The 16,817-nt window shown below is 54.0% G+C and overlaps 1 protein-coding gene across 4 annotated transcripts in view; it reads left to right on the top strand.

Moving 5' to 3' along the window:
• PKNOX2 (PBX/knotted 1 homeobox 2) overlaps positions 1–16,817 on the top strand; it is a 252,099-nt gene that overhangs the window by 166,435 nt on the left and 68,847 nt on the right. For all 4 annotated transcript variants that reach the window (XM_045080383.1, XM_045080382.1, XM_045080380.1 and 1 more), the window contains one exon: positions 8,537–8,645. In XM_045080383.1, coding sequence (XP_044936318.1) covers positions 8,559–8,645 — 87 coding nt within the window. In that variant the 5' untranslated portion in view covers positions 8,537–8,558. The remainder of the gene's footprint in view (positions 1–8,536; positions 8,646–16,817) is intronic.

The raw sequence follows: 16,817 nt of genomic DNA, 5'->3' as shown, positions 1-16,817 counted from the left end.
TGTGTGTGTGTGTGTGTGTGTGTGTGTGGCGCGTGCGTGTGCGCAGACAGGAGAGCACGTGATGGTGTCTTGGGGGAGCAGGCTGGGGCTCCCAAGTGCCCTGGCAATCCACCCTCACTCTAGCTACCCAAGAACAGGAGGGCTCTCCTCTGCCCCTGATCCTTGGGACTGCTTGCACGTTTAAAAGATAAGAGAAAGAATTGAATGAAAGGCCTCTAGCTCTCTCTTTTCCCTGTTCCTTCCTGCCTCTCCCACTCATGCTATTTGGGTAGAGCTGAAGGGGGCTGGCCATGAAACAGAGGGGACAGAATCCCAGCTCTAGGTTCCAGAGTTGCCTGAGCCATGGCGGGGAACTTGGCAACAGGCCCAGGGAGAGGCTTCTTGATGGAACCTTCAGGTGGGCCCCACCGGGCCAGCAGCACGACCTCCTGGCCTCCACTCCTGAGATGCAGCGCCAAGGGGAGGGCTTTCCTGAAAACAGGAAAATGCTCAGAGTCGAGCATTACAGGCAAAAGCTGGACCCAACTGTGGGTAAGCATGAAATTTAGGGTCCTACGGTGGGGCCCCTCCGGAGCAGAGCGAGCAGTACCCCCTTCTAGCAGCGAGGGAGTGGCCGTTGGAGGTCACCGCTGCCATCCCCCTGCCTCCAGGCAGGCAAAGGTGCAAAGCACTTACCTGTGAGACACGTGCAGGGATGGCACTTACCCTGATAACTGGCATGCTTCCCCCTCCCTTTCTGTTTTTTTGTTTTATTTTGTTTAAAGAAACCAAAGGGGGGAAAATTGCCAAGTTGTGAAGTGCTTTAAGAGGAGATGAGAATCTTCATCAAAATGCTAAAAGCTGGAGGGGGAGAGTAATGTGAAAACTCTTGCCTGCTATTTATGGGATTGATTCTCAGATCAAGAAGAAGCAAGCAGTCGGATGAAAGGAATTATTGTTAAAGCTCCTCGGTAGGAAGATCTAATGGACAATTGCTGCTATCAGGGGGAATTAAATTGCTGTTTCAGTTTGTAAAATATATCAGCAGCTTTTTGAAGCTGGGAAAGGTGTGACAGCCCAGGCAGGGAGGAGAGTGAGGGCTCTGTCGCTTCCTGGCCCCAGTGTGGGGAAGCAGGAGGCAGGCAGGAAAGGAAGGCTGGGGAGTCGCTCTCCTAACTCTGACCCTGGTCCACGTGTTTGAAGCCAAACTGCAAAATAGCTAAACTGGTTGGGGCGGTGGGGGGGAGGGGTCGGGGGCAAGGCGGCAGCCCTGAGGGGCCCAAGTCTGGGCCCTGATGTTCTCAGAACCCCCATGAATCAGGGAGGCATGGCAGGAACAGGAGGGCGAGGTGGGGGGCTCCCTTCTAGGCAGGGTGGTCAGGGGGTGTTGTGGTCTGTGACCACCAACAGACCCACTCACAGCCAGCGCAGAGTCGAACCCTCTGCCTTCTGTAACTCCTGAGCATCCCCTCCCTAAACTGCGGCAAGAGGGATCCAGGGGGCCTCCTAACCACCCCAGCTCCCAGAACAGGGTCTCTCAGCTGGGGTTCAGAGTGCATAAATGATCTGTTGACCCAGCCACGAGGAAGATAAACTGCAAAATGGCTTTGGGGATAGGGGAAGGAGAGGAGTGGAGACCCTTGGGAGGAGGACCAACACCATTTGGAAGAGACTGTGTGGGGAGCAGGAGGGCCTCTGGCTTCTTTGACTTCACAGAAGGCTCTTACCCCTTCTGAAGACCACTTGCCCCACTTGGCAGTTAGGGCTGAGAAGGAGAGAAAGGTAGGGGGAGAGAGACATTTTCACATCTCTGAAAGCTCACACTGGCTTCTGCTCTGTCTCCATTCTGTTCCCTGGAGACCAGCATAACGGGGCATGACCCGGCACCACCACCCAAGTAGGCTTCTCAGAAAGGTAGTAAATGATAATTCGCTCAGAGAGCTGCAGGCAGCCAAGGGGTCTGAGTGGCCTCAGTTCCTCTCTTGCTGAAGTCAGTAGAAAATGATTTCCTATGGAGATATCCAAGCAGGAACCAGAGGGGCACCAGGGAAGTCGTCCTTCTGGCTGGGGCATTCTGCAGTGACCTAGGGCTCTGTACCAGGTGCAGTGTCCATGCAGACCTGGGTCATGGTGGAGCAGTGGCTCATTTTGGACCTTTAGCCAGCCGGCCTTCAGGACGGCAGGGGTCTGCTCCTGAGTGCAAAGACTGCTAGGGTCTCCCTCCACCTAATGCTTCCTTCGGTAACGTAGAGTTCTGGCTCCCACGCCCCACTCTGAGCCTGCTCTTATCAGACCTGAGGACTTCCACTCACCCCGAGCACCCGAGGTCAGAGAGATGGGGCAAAGCAGCATCATCCATGAGGCCACAGCACTCCTGTCCCCTGAATCCTTGGGCCCCTGACCTCCCCCCCGATTCCTAGAGCACCCGGTCCAGCGTTTGGGAGGCTCCTGGGGGGCTGGCCCCTTCCCTTCCTTCCTCAAGGACCCTTCGCTTCTCCCTCACTTGCAGACATGTCAACCAGACCTCCTCACATTTTCAAGCTTCCCAGCCCAGAGTTACAACCTCCCTTTTACCTCCATGCTCTCCACCGTCCCGGCCGTGGCCCCACCCGCCACCACCCAGCGCTAGCTCCATACACCCCACACAGTGACCACGGTGTTTCCTCCAAATCTCAAGATTTCTAGCCCTTCCTGGGTTTTGCGCAGAAATCTGGTGTGTGTGTGTGTGTGTGTGTACGCACCCCTGCGTTTCTTTAGATAAATCCACAGAGTCACATGAAATCAGTGACAGGTTGACACCGTTATTTCAAGATTCATCGCTCTGAGTTGCCAGCGCAGGAGACCTAGCCAACTCCTTCCCACCACCAACACTTTTTTTCCAAGCATAATTTATAGCAGTGGGGTGAATTTGTTTCCAAAAGATGAATATCACACTATCAGCAACAGCTGCCTCTCATTTTTATTTGTTTTTAAATTTGACTCAAAGTCCAATTCTCTATACACATCCGAAGCTGTAAATCCTAAGGCGACTGATTACATGATTTAGTAAACAGGTTCTATTATATAATGCAATTAAAGCAGGGCTCTGAGGCGCCACCTACAGGCCGCTTCTGGGAAGGGATCTGAGCCAGAGACTCCTTTTGGACGAGGCTCTCTCTAGGCGGAAGGAAAATAAAGGGGATTGCGCCAGGGTCGAGGCGGCAGCTCCGGAGGGAGAAGATGCAGCCAGCCAGGTTACTAATGCAGCCTTTTGGTCTCTCCTGCTGAGTTGACTCTGTTATTTCAGTCTCCTGCAAATCTGTCTAGACGTCAGAATCCAGGCCTGGGCAGCTGCTCAGAGGGCTCCCTCCCTGGCCTGGGGATAGGGGGTGGGAGGGGGCCTTCTGGGCTGGGGGTGCTGAGGAGAGCTCCTGGCTCTCCGGCCTCAGGGGCCTCTCTCCCTCACTCTCAAATGGGCACTGAGGAGGAGAAGACATGAGCTGGCTAGCCTTTGAAATGAAGCTAGAGGGGAGCCTGGGTGGCTCAGTGGGTTAAAGCCTCTGCCTTCTGCTCGGGTCATGATTCCAGGGTCCTGGGATGGAGCCCGGCATCCAGCTCTCTGCTCAGCAGGGAGCCTGCTCCCCTTTCTCTCTGCCTACTTGTGATCTCTGTGTGTCAAATAAATAAATAAAATCTTAAAAAAAAAAAAAAAAAGAAAGAAAGAAAAAGAAATGAAGCTACTATCCAACTATCTCCCTTCCATTCAACCAAGCTTGTGTTGAGGGCTTCACCGTGGGCAAAGACTTCCAGAATATTCTGGTGAAATCCCTCATTTTGCAGTCCAAGAGGGGAACTTGACTTGTATTGGCCACAGATACATGACAGAGCTAGATGAGGATTCCAGACTTTTTGACCCTGAGCACAGGCTTTGAGCAAGGGAATTTAGGAAAAGAGGGAAAGGAGGCCCAGGCAGGGGATGGGACTTCCACAGCCTCTACGTGTAGCTAGGGAAGGAAAATAATGAAAATACTGCCGGTGTGTGTCAGAGGGCAGAAGAGAAGGGCTTCTGTGGGGCCCTCCTCAGTGTGTCTTAGCTTCCTTGCTAGGGAAAGAAGGATAGCAGGAAGGAAGGGAGGGAGGGAAGGGAGGAAGGAAGACAGACCCAGGGCCAGTGTGCCCTCCGCTCGCCCCTCTGCAGATGAATCAGGTTCTGGGGCCTCAAGAATTCTCGCTTCTCCAAAGAGCTTTTGTAAGCGGGAGTCACGCACAGGTAGCCGGGGAGAGGAGAGGGAACTTGCTTCCCTGGGCGCCAAGAGAGAAGCTGGACCAGAAGTGGGAGCAGGGATGGATGAAGAAAACAGGACTATCAGGGTAGGAAAGGATGGAAACACTTCCACACCTGGGCCGGTGCCCACCATCCGCCCAGCCTCCCATCTAGGGCCATGAGGCGGGACTGTGAGGAGCCAAAGGGAAGCGGTCCCGTCCCCGCCCCCTCCAAGCGGGTGCCAGATACAATGTAGTCTCTGCTAGGGTCAGAGGGCGAGAACAAATGCTGTCGGGCCAGCTGGCCAGAGAGTTCCCAATTAGACTTTGTTTCTCATCCTTAAGGCCCTGAGCCCCCAACCCCAGCACCCCAGCCCAATTACTGCCGGGCAGCATTAACCCCTTGGTGCCCCAGGCCGTTAATGGAATGTTAATTGGTCTAATGGGTTTCATGTCAACAAGTCCTAATGAGCTCCTTCCTAACGAGCTTGCTATTTTTTTCTAAGCCTGTTTGTCAACACACTGGAGTTGGGGCTACAGACCCAGGGCCTCACCTCACAGGGCTGAGGGAGCAAGAGTTGAGACAGGGAGTGGGTGCTCCCTGGCTGCCCATTCCTACTTCCTAAAGGGGTGTCTTTTGATGTCCCCTCACTCACCCCCAACCTGTGCATCACAGCCTTCCTGGGCTCCTGAGCTCTATAAAATGGCGGTTTTAGCTCCTTTTGATAATATCAGTGACACGCATTATTTCTTCTTGGAGATCACTGTGGGGTTGAATGTTGCATTAGGGTTTTGTGTTTTGTTTTGTTTTGTTTTTTTCCTCCCTCCCAGCTGTCCTAAAATAAAGGTTTTCAACATTAAGAACAATCTTTTGACGTGAGCCTGCCTTCCATGGGAAATTTCTCCATGGTAAATCATTCCTCGTGCATCCTCCATTTGCAGTCTTGGCTGCGCTCCCTGGAGTGCCCTGGTGTCTGGTAACAGAGCGCTGGGGCCTCTGCGCAGGGCGGAGCAGCCTCTCTGAGCCACTGACAAATGCCGGAAGCCGGAGACTGCAGTTTCTAGAGCCCAGGCCTACTATTCCCCTCCGGACTCCCGGACTCCCGAAGAAAGTGTAAAAAGGGCCAGGTACGCAGGGATAGCTCAGGGAGCTCCCTCCACCCACTACGGAGTCTCACTGCGCCCAGCTTCAGACAAGAGAAGTTGGATCCCCACATCCTTCTCTCCAGGGAGGTTCCACACATCCCTCAGCTCCCCCAAGCCTCGCCAGTGGGGTTCCCCAAGGACGGGGGAGTGCCTGTGCTTGTGGAGTGGTGTGAAGAAAAGAGCAAGCTTCCGGAGATGGGTGTGGGGTCTCCCCTAGCGTCTCCTTACCAGAAGCTTCCGTGCCTGAGTGAGCAGAGAACTGACGAAACTTAAGCCCCTGATGAAAAGTCCTCCTGTTCTCTGGCAGGAGAAGCCCCCAGAGGGCAATGGGTTAGTGGCCTAGTGGCCTGTGGTGACCCCAGAGAGGGGGAGGGGAGGGGCAAAGGCCATCTGGGTCCTCAGAAAATTGTTCTTGTGTCTTCTGGCGAGGCAGGTCTGGCCCCAGCTCCCAGCCTGACAGACTCCAGACTGAAAAATCTCCTCTCAGCTTGGGCGTCGGTGGTTGCTTCTGGCTGCAGACCTCTTTCACCCATCTCTCTTTGCCCCCAGGCTGGGTAGCCCTCCTGCCATTGCATATATTTCTAGGGACAGCAACTCCAAAATGACCCCAGCTCTCATTCACTGAACAGTGAACAAAGGAAAGCAAATTAAAGACCCCTCTATTTAGCCCCAGTCCTCCTCATTAAGTGTCCTCTGCTCTGCCTTTACTGACTTTCTCCTGCGTGAAATGAGGTTACCCCAAGACCCAAACCCAAGGTTAAAGGGAACCCGTTGCCCCTAAGAGGAGAGAGAAACCACGTAGGGAGCTCCCACCCCAGACTCTGCCCCCAGGCTCCCTCTTCTGGAGGCTGCTGGCACTACAGTCCTGCAGTGGTTCACTCTCTCTCCCGCCAGGGAGCTCCAAGGAAGCTCCAAGGAAGAGGTGTGAAGGCAGGTCCTGAGGCCCCAACCAAAGTTACCTCATCTGCCAGAGTTCCAGGAAAGGCTGAGCCTAACACACTCCTGAAATATCCCAATTTCCTCTTGTCCCTCAGTGTCTAACAGAGATTCCTCACTCATTTTAATCTCTCAAATGTCTTCATTCTGGAAGTTTCTTCGGACATCTCAGGGAGTCTCTATCCTCTTTTTCCCTTGGGAAGATGTTCTGCTCTGCTCTTGCCTTCCTTGGATGTTTACCGCCACCCAGACAAAGAGCCAGCCGCGAAGACAGACATGGTTTTCCCGCCTGAAGTGACAGGCTCCCCCGAGGTCTCCCTTCTGACACTCTTGACAAAAATACAGAATGGATCTGGGTGCCTCATGTGTGTGCGAGGTGGGGAGACCCTGAGTGTTTCTATTGCAAAGACATCCTGGTGGTCTGTCATCTGAGGTAAAGCCAGGGGAGGCGAGGGGAGGTGGTAGAGAGGCCCAGGGGATGCCCTGCAGGCCCTGCAGAAGCCCTCTGTCCCTTTGGGGTCTCCTCCGGAACCTTCCTTTCTCTTCATTTCTCTTTCTTCTTGCCTGCTGGGCCATCACCTCCCTGACTGATAACACTCCGAGGAGAGCTTGCCTCCTCTTGTTTATTCTCCCACACCTCCTAGCGTGTAGACGACACTTGATAAATAAATAGTCCGTGAATGAACACCTACACGTCCCGTGTTTCCGCATGCACTTAAGGTCCGAGCATAGCTGGAGACTCAGGTCAGGCCAGCCTTCCTGCTTCCTCCTTTTCCTGAAAAATAACGAAAAAACACCTACACTCTGTCTCATACTCACACACCCCTCAGGGTGCTGGAGACCAGGCCCTTCCCTTAGGCAGCTCCAAACACCCTCACATTACCACAGAATTCACATATGTGAACATTCCAGAAGACCCTAGGGAAGGCATGGGAAGGCATCAGTGGAACGAGGAGGGAGCCCCACAGTGCACTCAGGGAGAGGGAAGGGAAGTTCTGAGTCTGCGCTCACAAATGTTTCTAGCTCTTCAGCACCCTCCACCCAGGAGAAGCACAGGCCTCTTGCCCCACGGAGGTTCTTAGGAGTTTCCGGGCCCCATGATGGACAGACCTGCGGCAGGCAACTAGCCTGTGGTTTCCAGCTTTAAATATTTCAGGGCATCTAGTGTAGCTCAACAGCTTTCTGGGCGTTCCGTTTCCTTGGGGTGGGGAGTATTGCCAGGCTGTCTCCACTTACAACGCCACGTTCCATTTCAAGAAGAATCCGTGAGGCCCAGGAGGGGCAGCTCACTTACTGGTGATGGGTGGGGAGTAGTGCCGTTCAGGACAGCGGGGGACAGGGCACCTGGAGATTCGGGTCCAATCCCTGCTTCACTAGCACCGCCTCACCCCCTCTGCACACCCTCTGTCCCCTCCTCTGTTTGTAAGATGGGGGTGGTCTTGGCTCTGCTCCTCTGGCCCCAAGATGCTGGTGACTCCGTCCTGAATACAGGCTAAGGAGGCTTACTTAAAAGAACATCGCAGACATATCCATTGCTCCACAGTCACAAGCAAACACCTAGAAAAACTCGGCAAGTGACGGGAGGCTCACCCAGGCTCTTGGATGTCCCCCAGCCTCTTTCCCTTCCCTGAAAACCAACTGGTCTCCCCATCCTGGCCACCCCACCCTCCAGCCTGAGCAGGCCTGCACCCCCACCTCCCTTTTCGGCCACTAGGGGGTGTGACGAGCACGCCTGGGAGGGGTTAGCCTGCGCTCTCAGACCCTGGGGTAGTGAGGTGGGACTTGGAAGAGTTAGGGCAGGAGACCTCCTACCCCTGAGAACCCAGGTGGCTGTTCCAGAAGCCTGGGAAAGGGCCAGCGCCCTTGTCTTGGGGGATACCCGAATTGCCGCCAGTGCCCTGTGCTGCCACCAGCCAGGCTCCCCTTCCCTTGCCCCTCCCTGCCCACCAGGCCCCAGCTGATGCTGTACAAAGCATGGCTGGGGAGTGGGGGGTGTTCAGTTGTTTCACGTATGATTTGAATATCATTTCTTTTAAGTCAAAATGGCTCAGAAAGCCCCTCCCCACCCTGGCTTCTCCTCTTTAGCTTTCATTTGTTCCCCTAAAGGGCTTCCAGTGCTTGCTGTAGGCCCTCAGTCCAGGTGGCCTGGCCTCAGAATATGTTGAGCCGGCCGGTCCCCAGGGCTCCCTGCGCTCAGCCTATTAACGGTGCGGCCCCCTTTCTCCTGCCACAGATCCTCGATGTGAATCAATCCCATGATGCAACATGCCTCCCCAGCCCCTGCTCTGATGATGATGGCCACGCAGAATGTCCCTCCCCCACCCTACCAGGACAGCCCGCAGGTGAGTGTCGACTGACCAAATGACGGGAAGGGGGTGCGGTGGCCTTCCCCGGGTGGGACAGAGCGAGGCCTCCCCCAGCTATCTCCTGGCCACACTCTGGGCTTCTCCCGCCTCTGGAGAGCCGGTCAACACAGGCCCCCGGAGGACCATTGCCTTTGAGAAAACCGGGTTTGGACCCTACTTGGGTAGCTCTGTCACCAACATCGGGGACCATGGTCTGGAGCCCCCAGTCATGGTCCTTTCCCCACCCTCAGCCTGCTTCCCTCTTGGAGCAGACATCAGACAACCCAACCCCTCATGCGGGGAGATCAGATGCCTATGAATCGAGTCTGCTTTTGAGTATCTGGTGAAACCCTAATCAGAGGTTCTTCTGGAGCAGATCCCTCATTTACTGGTCACTGGAGCCCTTCTGTCCCATCCTACTCTGCCTGCCCATTCCAGGAATCACCCTTCTCTTCAGGATTCCGTTAGCTTCTTCCTAGAAAAAGGCCAGGACTGTATCTCTACGTCCACCAACCCTTTCCCCCTGGTTCCCAGTTTCCATCCCTCAGCTCAGACACAACAGCCCCCCGAGCTCTCCTGAGACTCCATCCTGGTTGCCCCTCTTGAGACGGTGGCATTTTCGCGCTGCCTTGCTGTTGTCTCCTCCCCTCCGTCTGAGGCCCGGCCCAGCTTTTGTGGGTTGGGCTCCCCTGGTCCTTCAGAACCATCCCTTTGGACCCGTGCTTCCTCCCATGCTCACCTCCCTCCGTACTTCGTTCTTTGGAGACCCTGAGTTAGTGATGTGGCTGTGCAGTCAGAGGGGCCTGAGTTCTCCTGCCCTTACCTTCACCCCCTCCTGTTTTCTCTACCCTGGTCTCTCAAGTGAGTGCTACTTTGGTAAGGGGGTAGTGAGTATCTGTAATGTGAACGGACCCAGCTAGAGCCCTCGTTCACTCATTCACCCGGCAAATGGGCAGTGAAAGCCTACTGTGTGCAGGGGACCAGCAGCTCTGTCTGACGCCCTTCGCTCCTGAGCATTTCACACGCAGCCGTTCTCAGGGACTACGTAGCAGGTCTGTGCAGCACGAGGTGGGTATTAAGATGCAGACACAGGGTTGACTGAATTTGATCACATTAGGTCCGAGGATCCAGACCCCCGCAGCCTGGTGTGAGCATACAGCCGCTGCTCCATCCTTCCCTGATTCCCCCCACCTCCCCCTGCCCCCAAGAAATCACCACTTTACAGAACGTCCAGCCTGCAGACCACCACTGACTCCTCTCCCCGCCGGAAATTCAAAAGCACTTGTCATTCTCCGGCCTTCCAACACACGTCCTTTTATCCCCACCCGTGCTCCAACATGTCAGCTCCACACCCCTTCCTCAGCTCTCTCCAACCCAGCCTCCTATGCGGCCAAGCTCCTGCCCACATCTGGAGCTTTCTACGAATGACTGCAGGGGCGGACTCAGCATTTACGTGGTCCCTCTATTTGAAAGCTTCCAGGCATGCGACACCACGTCAGGACCCTCCCCTCCATAGTCAGAATGAAATGCTGGAGGCCTGGCCTGTGGAGACCTAGGAGCACAGAGGTCATCATGGGGAATGAGCTTCCTCCTTCCTCAATAGAGGAAGCCTGTGCTCGGGCAGCGTTGGGGACCCCCAGGGTCCCGATAAAGTCAAGCACTTCCGCTCCGTTTCTTTTGTGGTTAGATCCTACTCTCCTAGCTTCACAGTAGAAATGGGGGACAGACGTGGGGTCACTTCCTATCCTTAGCAGGTGGTGGGTGCCAAGGCCTCATACACGACGCTCGGGGACAGACGAGGGCAGGGCCAAGAGGTCAGAGCATTGGACCAGCACAGCTGGTGGATGCTGCCTCCCTCCCGCCGGCCCCAAGCCTTGTTTTGCCTGCTGGGGCAGCTGGGAGAAGTCTGGGTTTGGTGGGGATTAGCGGGAAAGCTGCAGCAGAGCCTCTGTGGTCCAAGAATGCTATCCGGGCGTTGTTAAGTACAGGAGCCTAATTTAATTCTCAGCATACAGCTGAGAACTAATACATCCCAGCTGCTAAGGGATGTGATGGAGGTGGGGCCTCAGCTCTCGGGCCCTAGGGCCCCCAGAAGTCACCAGTGAGCGGCTTGAGCCTTTCGGGGGAGGGAGCGAGGCTCTGGGTCCCCATCTAGGGGCTCCGAGTTAGACGCCCTGGGCAGCGACTGTCGCAAGGCTCTCCTCTCTGAGGAACCACCAGGACTTCACCTTGGGAAATCCATTTACAGCAAAGGAATACTTTGCCCTGAGGAAGCCACACATCTATTTGTAACCCCAGGGCCCTGGGAACAAGTGTCTGACAGGAAGTGTCGTCGTCCCTGGTCAAGTGACCGAGCCAAAGTCTGGGGTCCTGATGGCCTTGGTTAGGCCACTAGGCTATGGCTGGGTTGCCATGGGCCTTCCCTGAGCCAGCGCGGTTCCCAAAGAAACTGAATCAGGACGGGGAGTCGTGGGGAGTCATTTGGGCAGAGACGGCCGGGGCAGGATGGTAGAGGTGAGTGAGATCCCCAGAGCAAAGACCTCTGACTCCTCCTCAGGGAAGGCTGTCCTTTCCAGAGAGAACTGGACTTTGAGGCCAATTGGCTCTTTAGGGGGTGGGGTCCCTTCTCCACACTCTTCTGGGGGCTCCTAGGAGGGGCTCCCACATAGGAATATCTTCTGTGTGAGTCTTCTGCTGGGGAACTTGCTGCCTTCTTCCCTTTCTGCTTTCAAGAGGCTGAACCCAACTTCTCAGGGGAAGCCCTGCTCCATTGCCCTATTCATGCTCATTATCCTAGAGAACCAGCTGCTTTCTGACACTCAATGTCCTCAGGAAAGCCGGGCCTAATAGGAACATGGGTCAGGCACACAGGGGAGTCCCTTCCTAAACGGGGCTCTCTGGGAAGGATTCCCCACTTACTTCTATTCCTTTAGATCTAATCTCATTACTTTTGGATCCGGTCTGACTTGTTTCCTCAAGGCCTGGACAGCAGAGCACTTCTCTGTATCACCTCCTTGGAAATCCAGTTTCTTCCACAGGCAAAAATGGACAGTCTCTGATACGAAGTCCCCAAAATGAGAAAGGAAGCGAGAAGCAGAGCCCTTCCTCTGAGACCCATGCAATCGTTTTAATAATGTTCCCGTTGTGCTAAGGGCTAGCAATACCGAGCATAATCTATTCAAATGCACAGGAGAATCTCACTTTGGAAAATTAGGAATCTGCATTAAAAAATTCCCAAGCCCCGGACCTTCTTTATAATAAATTAGAATTTTTTTTTCAAGGCAAGTTCTTAACTTGGCAATTTCATTTTTTGAAGTTTGGGGAATAAAGTTATTAAAAATGAGGGAGGCTTTTTTTCTTCCCATTTCAGGAGAGAAGCATTAATGGTTATCGCCCCCTGCTATCTGGGCACAAGCCAAATGGTATGATGGCCAAAGAAGCTTCTGGCCCCTCCGTTCTATTTCAGTCCATCCTAGGGAAACCCTGCGATTACTTACATGGATGTCACTCTGTGTTTATTGGACACTAAAGGCCAACCAGGAGTTTAGACAGCGCAAACCCAACAACCCACTGGAACCCTTCCTGTGGCCTGCTTCCTCCTTCTGGTGGCTTCTGGTTAACTTGTTAGAGTCACAGCGCCCTCTACTGTCCAGCCACAGTACCTCGATTCCAGCGTGGTCTAGCTCAGTCCTAGAGACTCACGTTCTGCCCTGAGATGTGGGGGCAAGGCACTGGGGACTATGGATTTCTACAGTGATTATTTAATGAAAACATTGTCTCCAGGGAGACCTGGATACGAGCTAGGTGTGTGGTCCCCCCTGTTCAATATACGCTGTTAATTCCTACATGAGTCTCTTTCCTTCTGCATTCCAGCAGCAGCCTGGCCATCTGTCACCTGGACTTTCCCAGCCCCCTCCTCCCGCTGCCCCAAGCCCCCGGCTGCTCTTAATGGAACTCTGAAAGCTATGTTCTCTACTATTCTCCCCATCCCAGCAAGTCCCCCTCCCAGACTTTTCGAGGTAACACAGCCATCCCCTCATGCCTGGGTGTATACCCTCCCTTCATGGACTCCGTCTTCATCTCTGAATGTCATTCAGGTTCTTCCCCTTCCTGGAACATTCCAGATGCAATGTCACCACCGAGCAAAGTTCTCCCTTCTGCAGTTCCACCAGCAATTTCAGGAAAGCATTCGGATCTAGTAGTGAAAGCAACAGCTTCCCCTCCCTTGCCCTCCCCACATGCACCAACTCCTGCTATCAGCACCCTCCCCCTGCCCCCGCTTCCTCAAACACAGACACATACCTACCGTTCCACAAATATCTTTGTCCTTGGCTTCTAAGCAAGACAAATATTTTATCTGGTCTATTTGTGTATGTATTCAGTGTTTAGTATTCCTCTGTCTGTGTGTCCCCGGCATGTCGGGCTGCTTGAGCATTTGACCAGAAAGCAGACATCCTGGCAGGTCCCAGTCTGTCCCACTAGGCGCAGCTGCCTGTGGATGTGGGCACCCAGTTACCCCTTTAGGAACAAACTGGTACGTAAAGTAGCATGACTTGATGATGGGTGACATTAAAAAGGTTTTGGTCGTTCACCCAGGATGCAGCCTCGTTAGTGAGCAGAGAGGGGCCAGGCAGGGAAAGTCAGACCAGCACCAGAAGCTCACGTCAGAAGGAAATCATGCATTGGCTTGGGGCCCTTTGACAAAAGCTGTGTTCCTCTGTCCCCCTGCATCCTCCCGCCAGCCCTCAGAGTGAGAAGACTGGTGCTCAGGACCCAGAAAACTGTGCCTGGAGATCTGGAGTGGGAATGATGCTGTCTCACCTCTCTGGCAAGAAGGCGAAGGCTTAGGCCAGCCAGGAGAGGGGAAGGTCAGACCTGGCCAGACCCGCCTCTCTTGCCCCACCCCCCATGCCCAACCACCAAGTACCTTCTTCCCCTCCCTCTCACAGCACCATTCCCACTCTGGGCAGGGCCAGGGGAGCAGACGTCCTGGGGAAGTTGGATGGGCTTTGATCAGTCATTAGGATCCCCATGCTGGTTTCATTAGCTGGAGGCAGAGGGGGTGGCTGGGGCCCCTAGCTGTGAATGGCCCCCAGCCAGGCCATGCAGCTGTGCCGGGCAGAGCGAGCTCAGATGTTTTCACACTTTACATTCCTCTCATCTCTTTAAGGGCTGGAGCCCCCTGCCTTTTGCTTTGCAGCAATAGAGTTAATTCAGCAGCTTTGAAAGTCCCCCTAAGCCTTTTCTGTGGCTGTGATTGACGGGTCCCTCTGCCCCTGGGGGCAACACCCCAGGGACCATATGGGCGACCTGCCTTCCCTGGCTTTGACTCCTCAAAATGGACTCTTCTCTTTCTTTTTTTATTTTTTTGCTGGGCCTTTCTTCTCTTTGTGCAATGACCTCTGTCCCTGGCCTGCTTGGGCCACCCATGTGTTTCAGCTGGACGTATCCCTGAACTCCAACTCACTCAAGACCTACATTCCTCGTTGTGTCAGAGGCAAAACAACCTTCAGGTCTGACTCAGTTGGTGCCCTCACTGAGGAGGTGGTGGGCTAGCAATATGACTTTTAAGCTTGTGAAGAGATACTCTACCAGTCTTGCCTAGGTTTTTTTTTATTCAATGAACTTACACCTGAGTTGTGAAATTTACCCAAAACACAGAGATCTCATTGTTTACCCTCTTGCCTCCAAGCAGGGTGATTGCCCCAAACAGCAACAAAAATAGTTAATGGCCCAAGTACACAAAGCTTAAAATAAATCAGGGAACAGGTGATCAAAGTCCGTAGCGGGCCCAGGGAGCACTTGAACTTGCTTTGCCTCCCTTCCGGTATGATCTTCTAGAAGCCTAGGTGTCTATAGGGTCTAGAAGGAGAGAGATGGGCAAGGGAGGGCCCAAGGGTGCTTTTTGTCCTTGGAGTTTGCGGTCCGGAGGAGTGGGATGACCCCACATGGCAGAAATTCAGAGCTTGTCCCAGCTCCACTGCTGATGCATGGCATACGTTTGGGCCAGTCATTTCAGTACTATTTCTTCTGTCCATGCATCCATTCAATACTGAGTGCTTTCTGTGAGCTTGCTGACACTGTCCTAAGTACAAGGCATACATATTGTATGCACAGTCCCTGTCCTGATGAGCTTGTAGTCCATCTGGGGTCTTTGTTTCTGCATCCATAAAATGGGAATAATGTGTGCCCTCCCCACCCCACAGGGTTGTTGAAAGTGTGGGCAGGAAAAGCAGAGCAGTCTTCCTGACCTCTTTACCTCCATGACCCTGACGCTGAGTTTTCACTCGCTCTCTTCTACGTCTTCAGTAGCCAAGATTGTGCTGAACTTTCATTACTCTGCTTTTTATTAGGAGTATGATAGGCATGATCAAATATGTCTCTAGCTGTGAACATACCCCTTGCACACACACACGAGCCCCAAAGAGGCACACACACACTGAGATTCTGATACACCCACTATTGGACCTACTGGAAATCAGCGGTTTGGGACTGTTACACAAGTGAGGAGTCCTCCGGAGATGGATGGGAAGTGAGGAGAGCAGACAGTTGCCTGGTAACGCCCAAAGCAGGGAAGCAAGGCTCAGATTTAAGTTCACAGCCTTGCCCCCAACAGCCACATGTCACTAACACCCCACAAGTGCAGACAGGGCCAGTGAACATTTTACAAGCCTCATTTTGAAAACTACTGCCTGCAAACCCTTTTAAAACTAATTAATTAACTAAGACCCCTCATTTTACACCACGAAGTCATTTTCCTGTGGTTCGTTCTATCCAGCGGGCCTTGGGATCAGAATGTAGGGGACCTAGGTCTGCTGTTCCAGGAGCCGCTTCAAGCCAGCTCTTCCCCGTCCTATGCTGACTGGGGGTTTGGGGGACATTTAGAGGAGCCCCTGTCTACCCCTCCCCGATTTTGGATCCCTGAACCTTTCGACACCTCTTTCTCTCTCTCTCTCTCATCCACTGGCTCAGTCAGTGATTCAGGCATTTAACAAACGCATGGGAGCCTACTGTGAGCCAGGCATGGTGATGGGATGGGGGCTGGGACATCAGTCCACTCTGGAAGACAGACAATGAAGGGGCCCAAAGTGTTACAGGCGTTTAGGTTAGAGGCATACACAGGCTACCTAGGTCTGAGGGGGTATGGAGTATTGGGAAAGGCTTCTCGGGAGACTTACTGCTCAGCTGAGACTTGAAAACGGGTAGGTTCCCCGGCAGGGCCGGGGAAACGTGGACATTTCCTGCTGAGGCAGCTGCGGGAGCAGAGGCAGAAGGAGGTAAATCATCGGGCATGTTCAGGCAACCCTACACGGCAGAGTCTGATCAGGGTACAACAGAAAGGGAGGGTGCTGTACCAGAGACAAAACCAGGGTCAGGGAGCAGGACCAGGCCTGGAGCACCCTGGGAGCTGTGCCCTCCCCACAAAAACATCACTTTTTGGTCTTGCCCCCTGCTGCCTCCCACCTGTTGAGGCCAAACCTGATATTTACCAAATAGCTTCAAGCCCTGACCTCCTTCCAGGTCCTTGGACTCTGTCCTGGCTTGAGGGAACCAGATCCCTCCCTGCTAGCTTGCCCGGGCACCGCACAGAGTACCAGCTCCCAGACAAGCGCAGCTCAGCCCTCCCGGAGCCTCAGCAGCCCCTCGTGGGCCAGGCCTCTGCAGCCCCGTGTTCTCCAGAACACAATGATTCTGTGGCCTGGTGGGGCGGGCACCAGGAATGGGAGGCTCCCTCCTTGCCCGGGTCAGGTGGAGGGCTCAGAAGACGGGGTGTCCTCTTTGGAGGGGTGGCCTTGCTGAGTCACACTGAGAAGCTGCAGGCCTAGGTTGTCCAGGGTGGGAAGAAAGGACTCAGAGGTTCTTGGGTATTAGAGTCACCACCAAGAGCGAGGCCAAGCATCCGGGGGTGCGAAATGGGCAGTGTGGGAGCTGGGGTGTCTGGGGCAAGGTAGGGATAGGGAGTGGAGTTTGGATTTGGAGGGAAGACTAGCAGAAAGGATTAAGATAAGCAAAATGCTTAGAAACGAGGTTTACTGAGCACTCGCTTTGTGCTACTCACCCTCGCGAGCGGCTTCACTGAAGCCTTGAGAAAAGAGATGATGAGCCCCATTTGTCTGTGACGGAGAAACTGAGGCTCAGACGAACTGAGTCACATACTTCCTCTGCGAA

This window comes from Mustela putorius, unplaced genomic scaffold (assembly GCF_011764305.1).
Source record: "Mustela putorius furo isolate JIRA1106 unplaced genomic scaffold, ASM1176430v1.1 tig00000460_pilon_pilon_pilon, whole genome shotgun sequence".
In the NCBI taxonomy this organism is placed as follows: domain Eukaryota; kingdom Metazoa; phylum Chordata; class Mammalia; order Carnivora; family Mustelidae; genus Mustela; species Mustela putorius.
The sequence above is the reverse complement of the archived record's forward strand: the minus strand, read 5'-3'. Positions and strand labels throughout refer to the sequence as shown.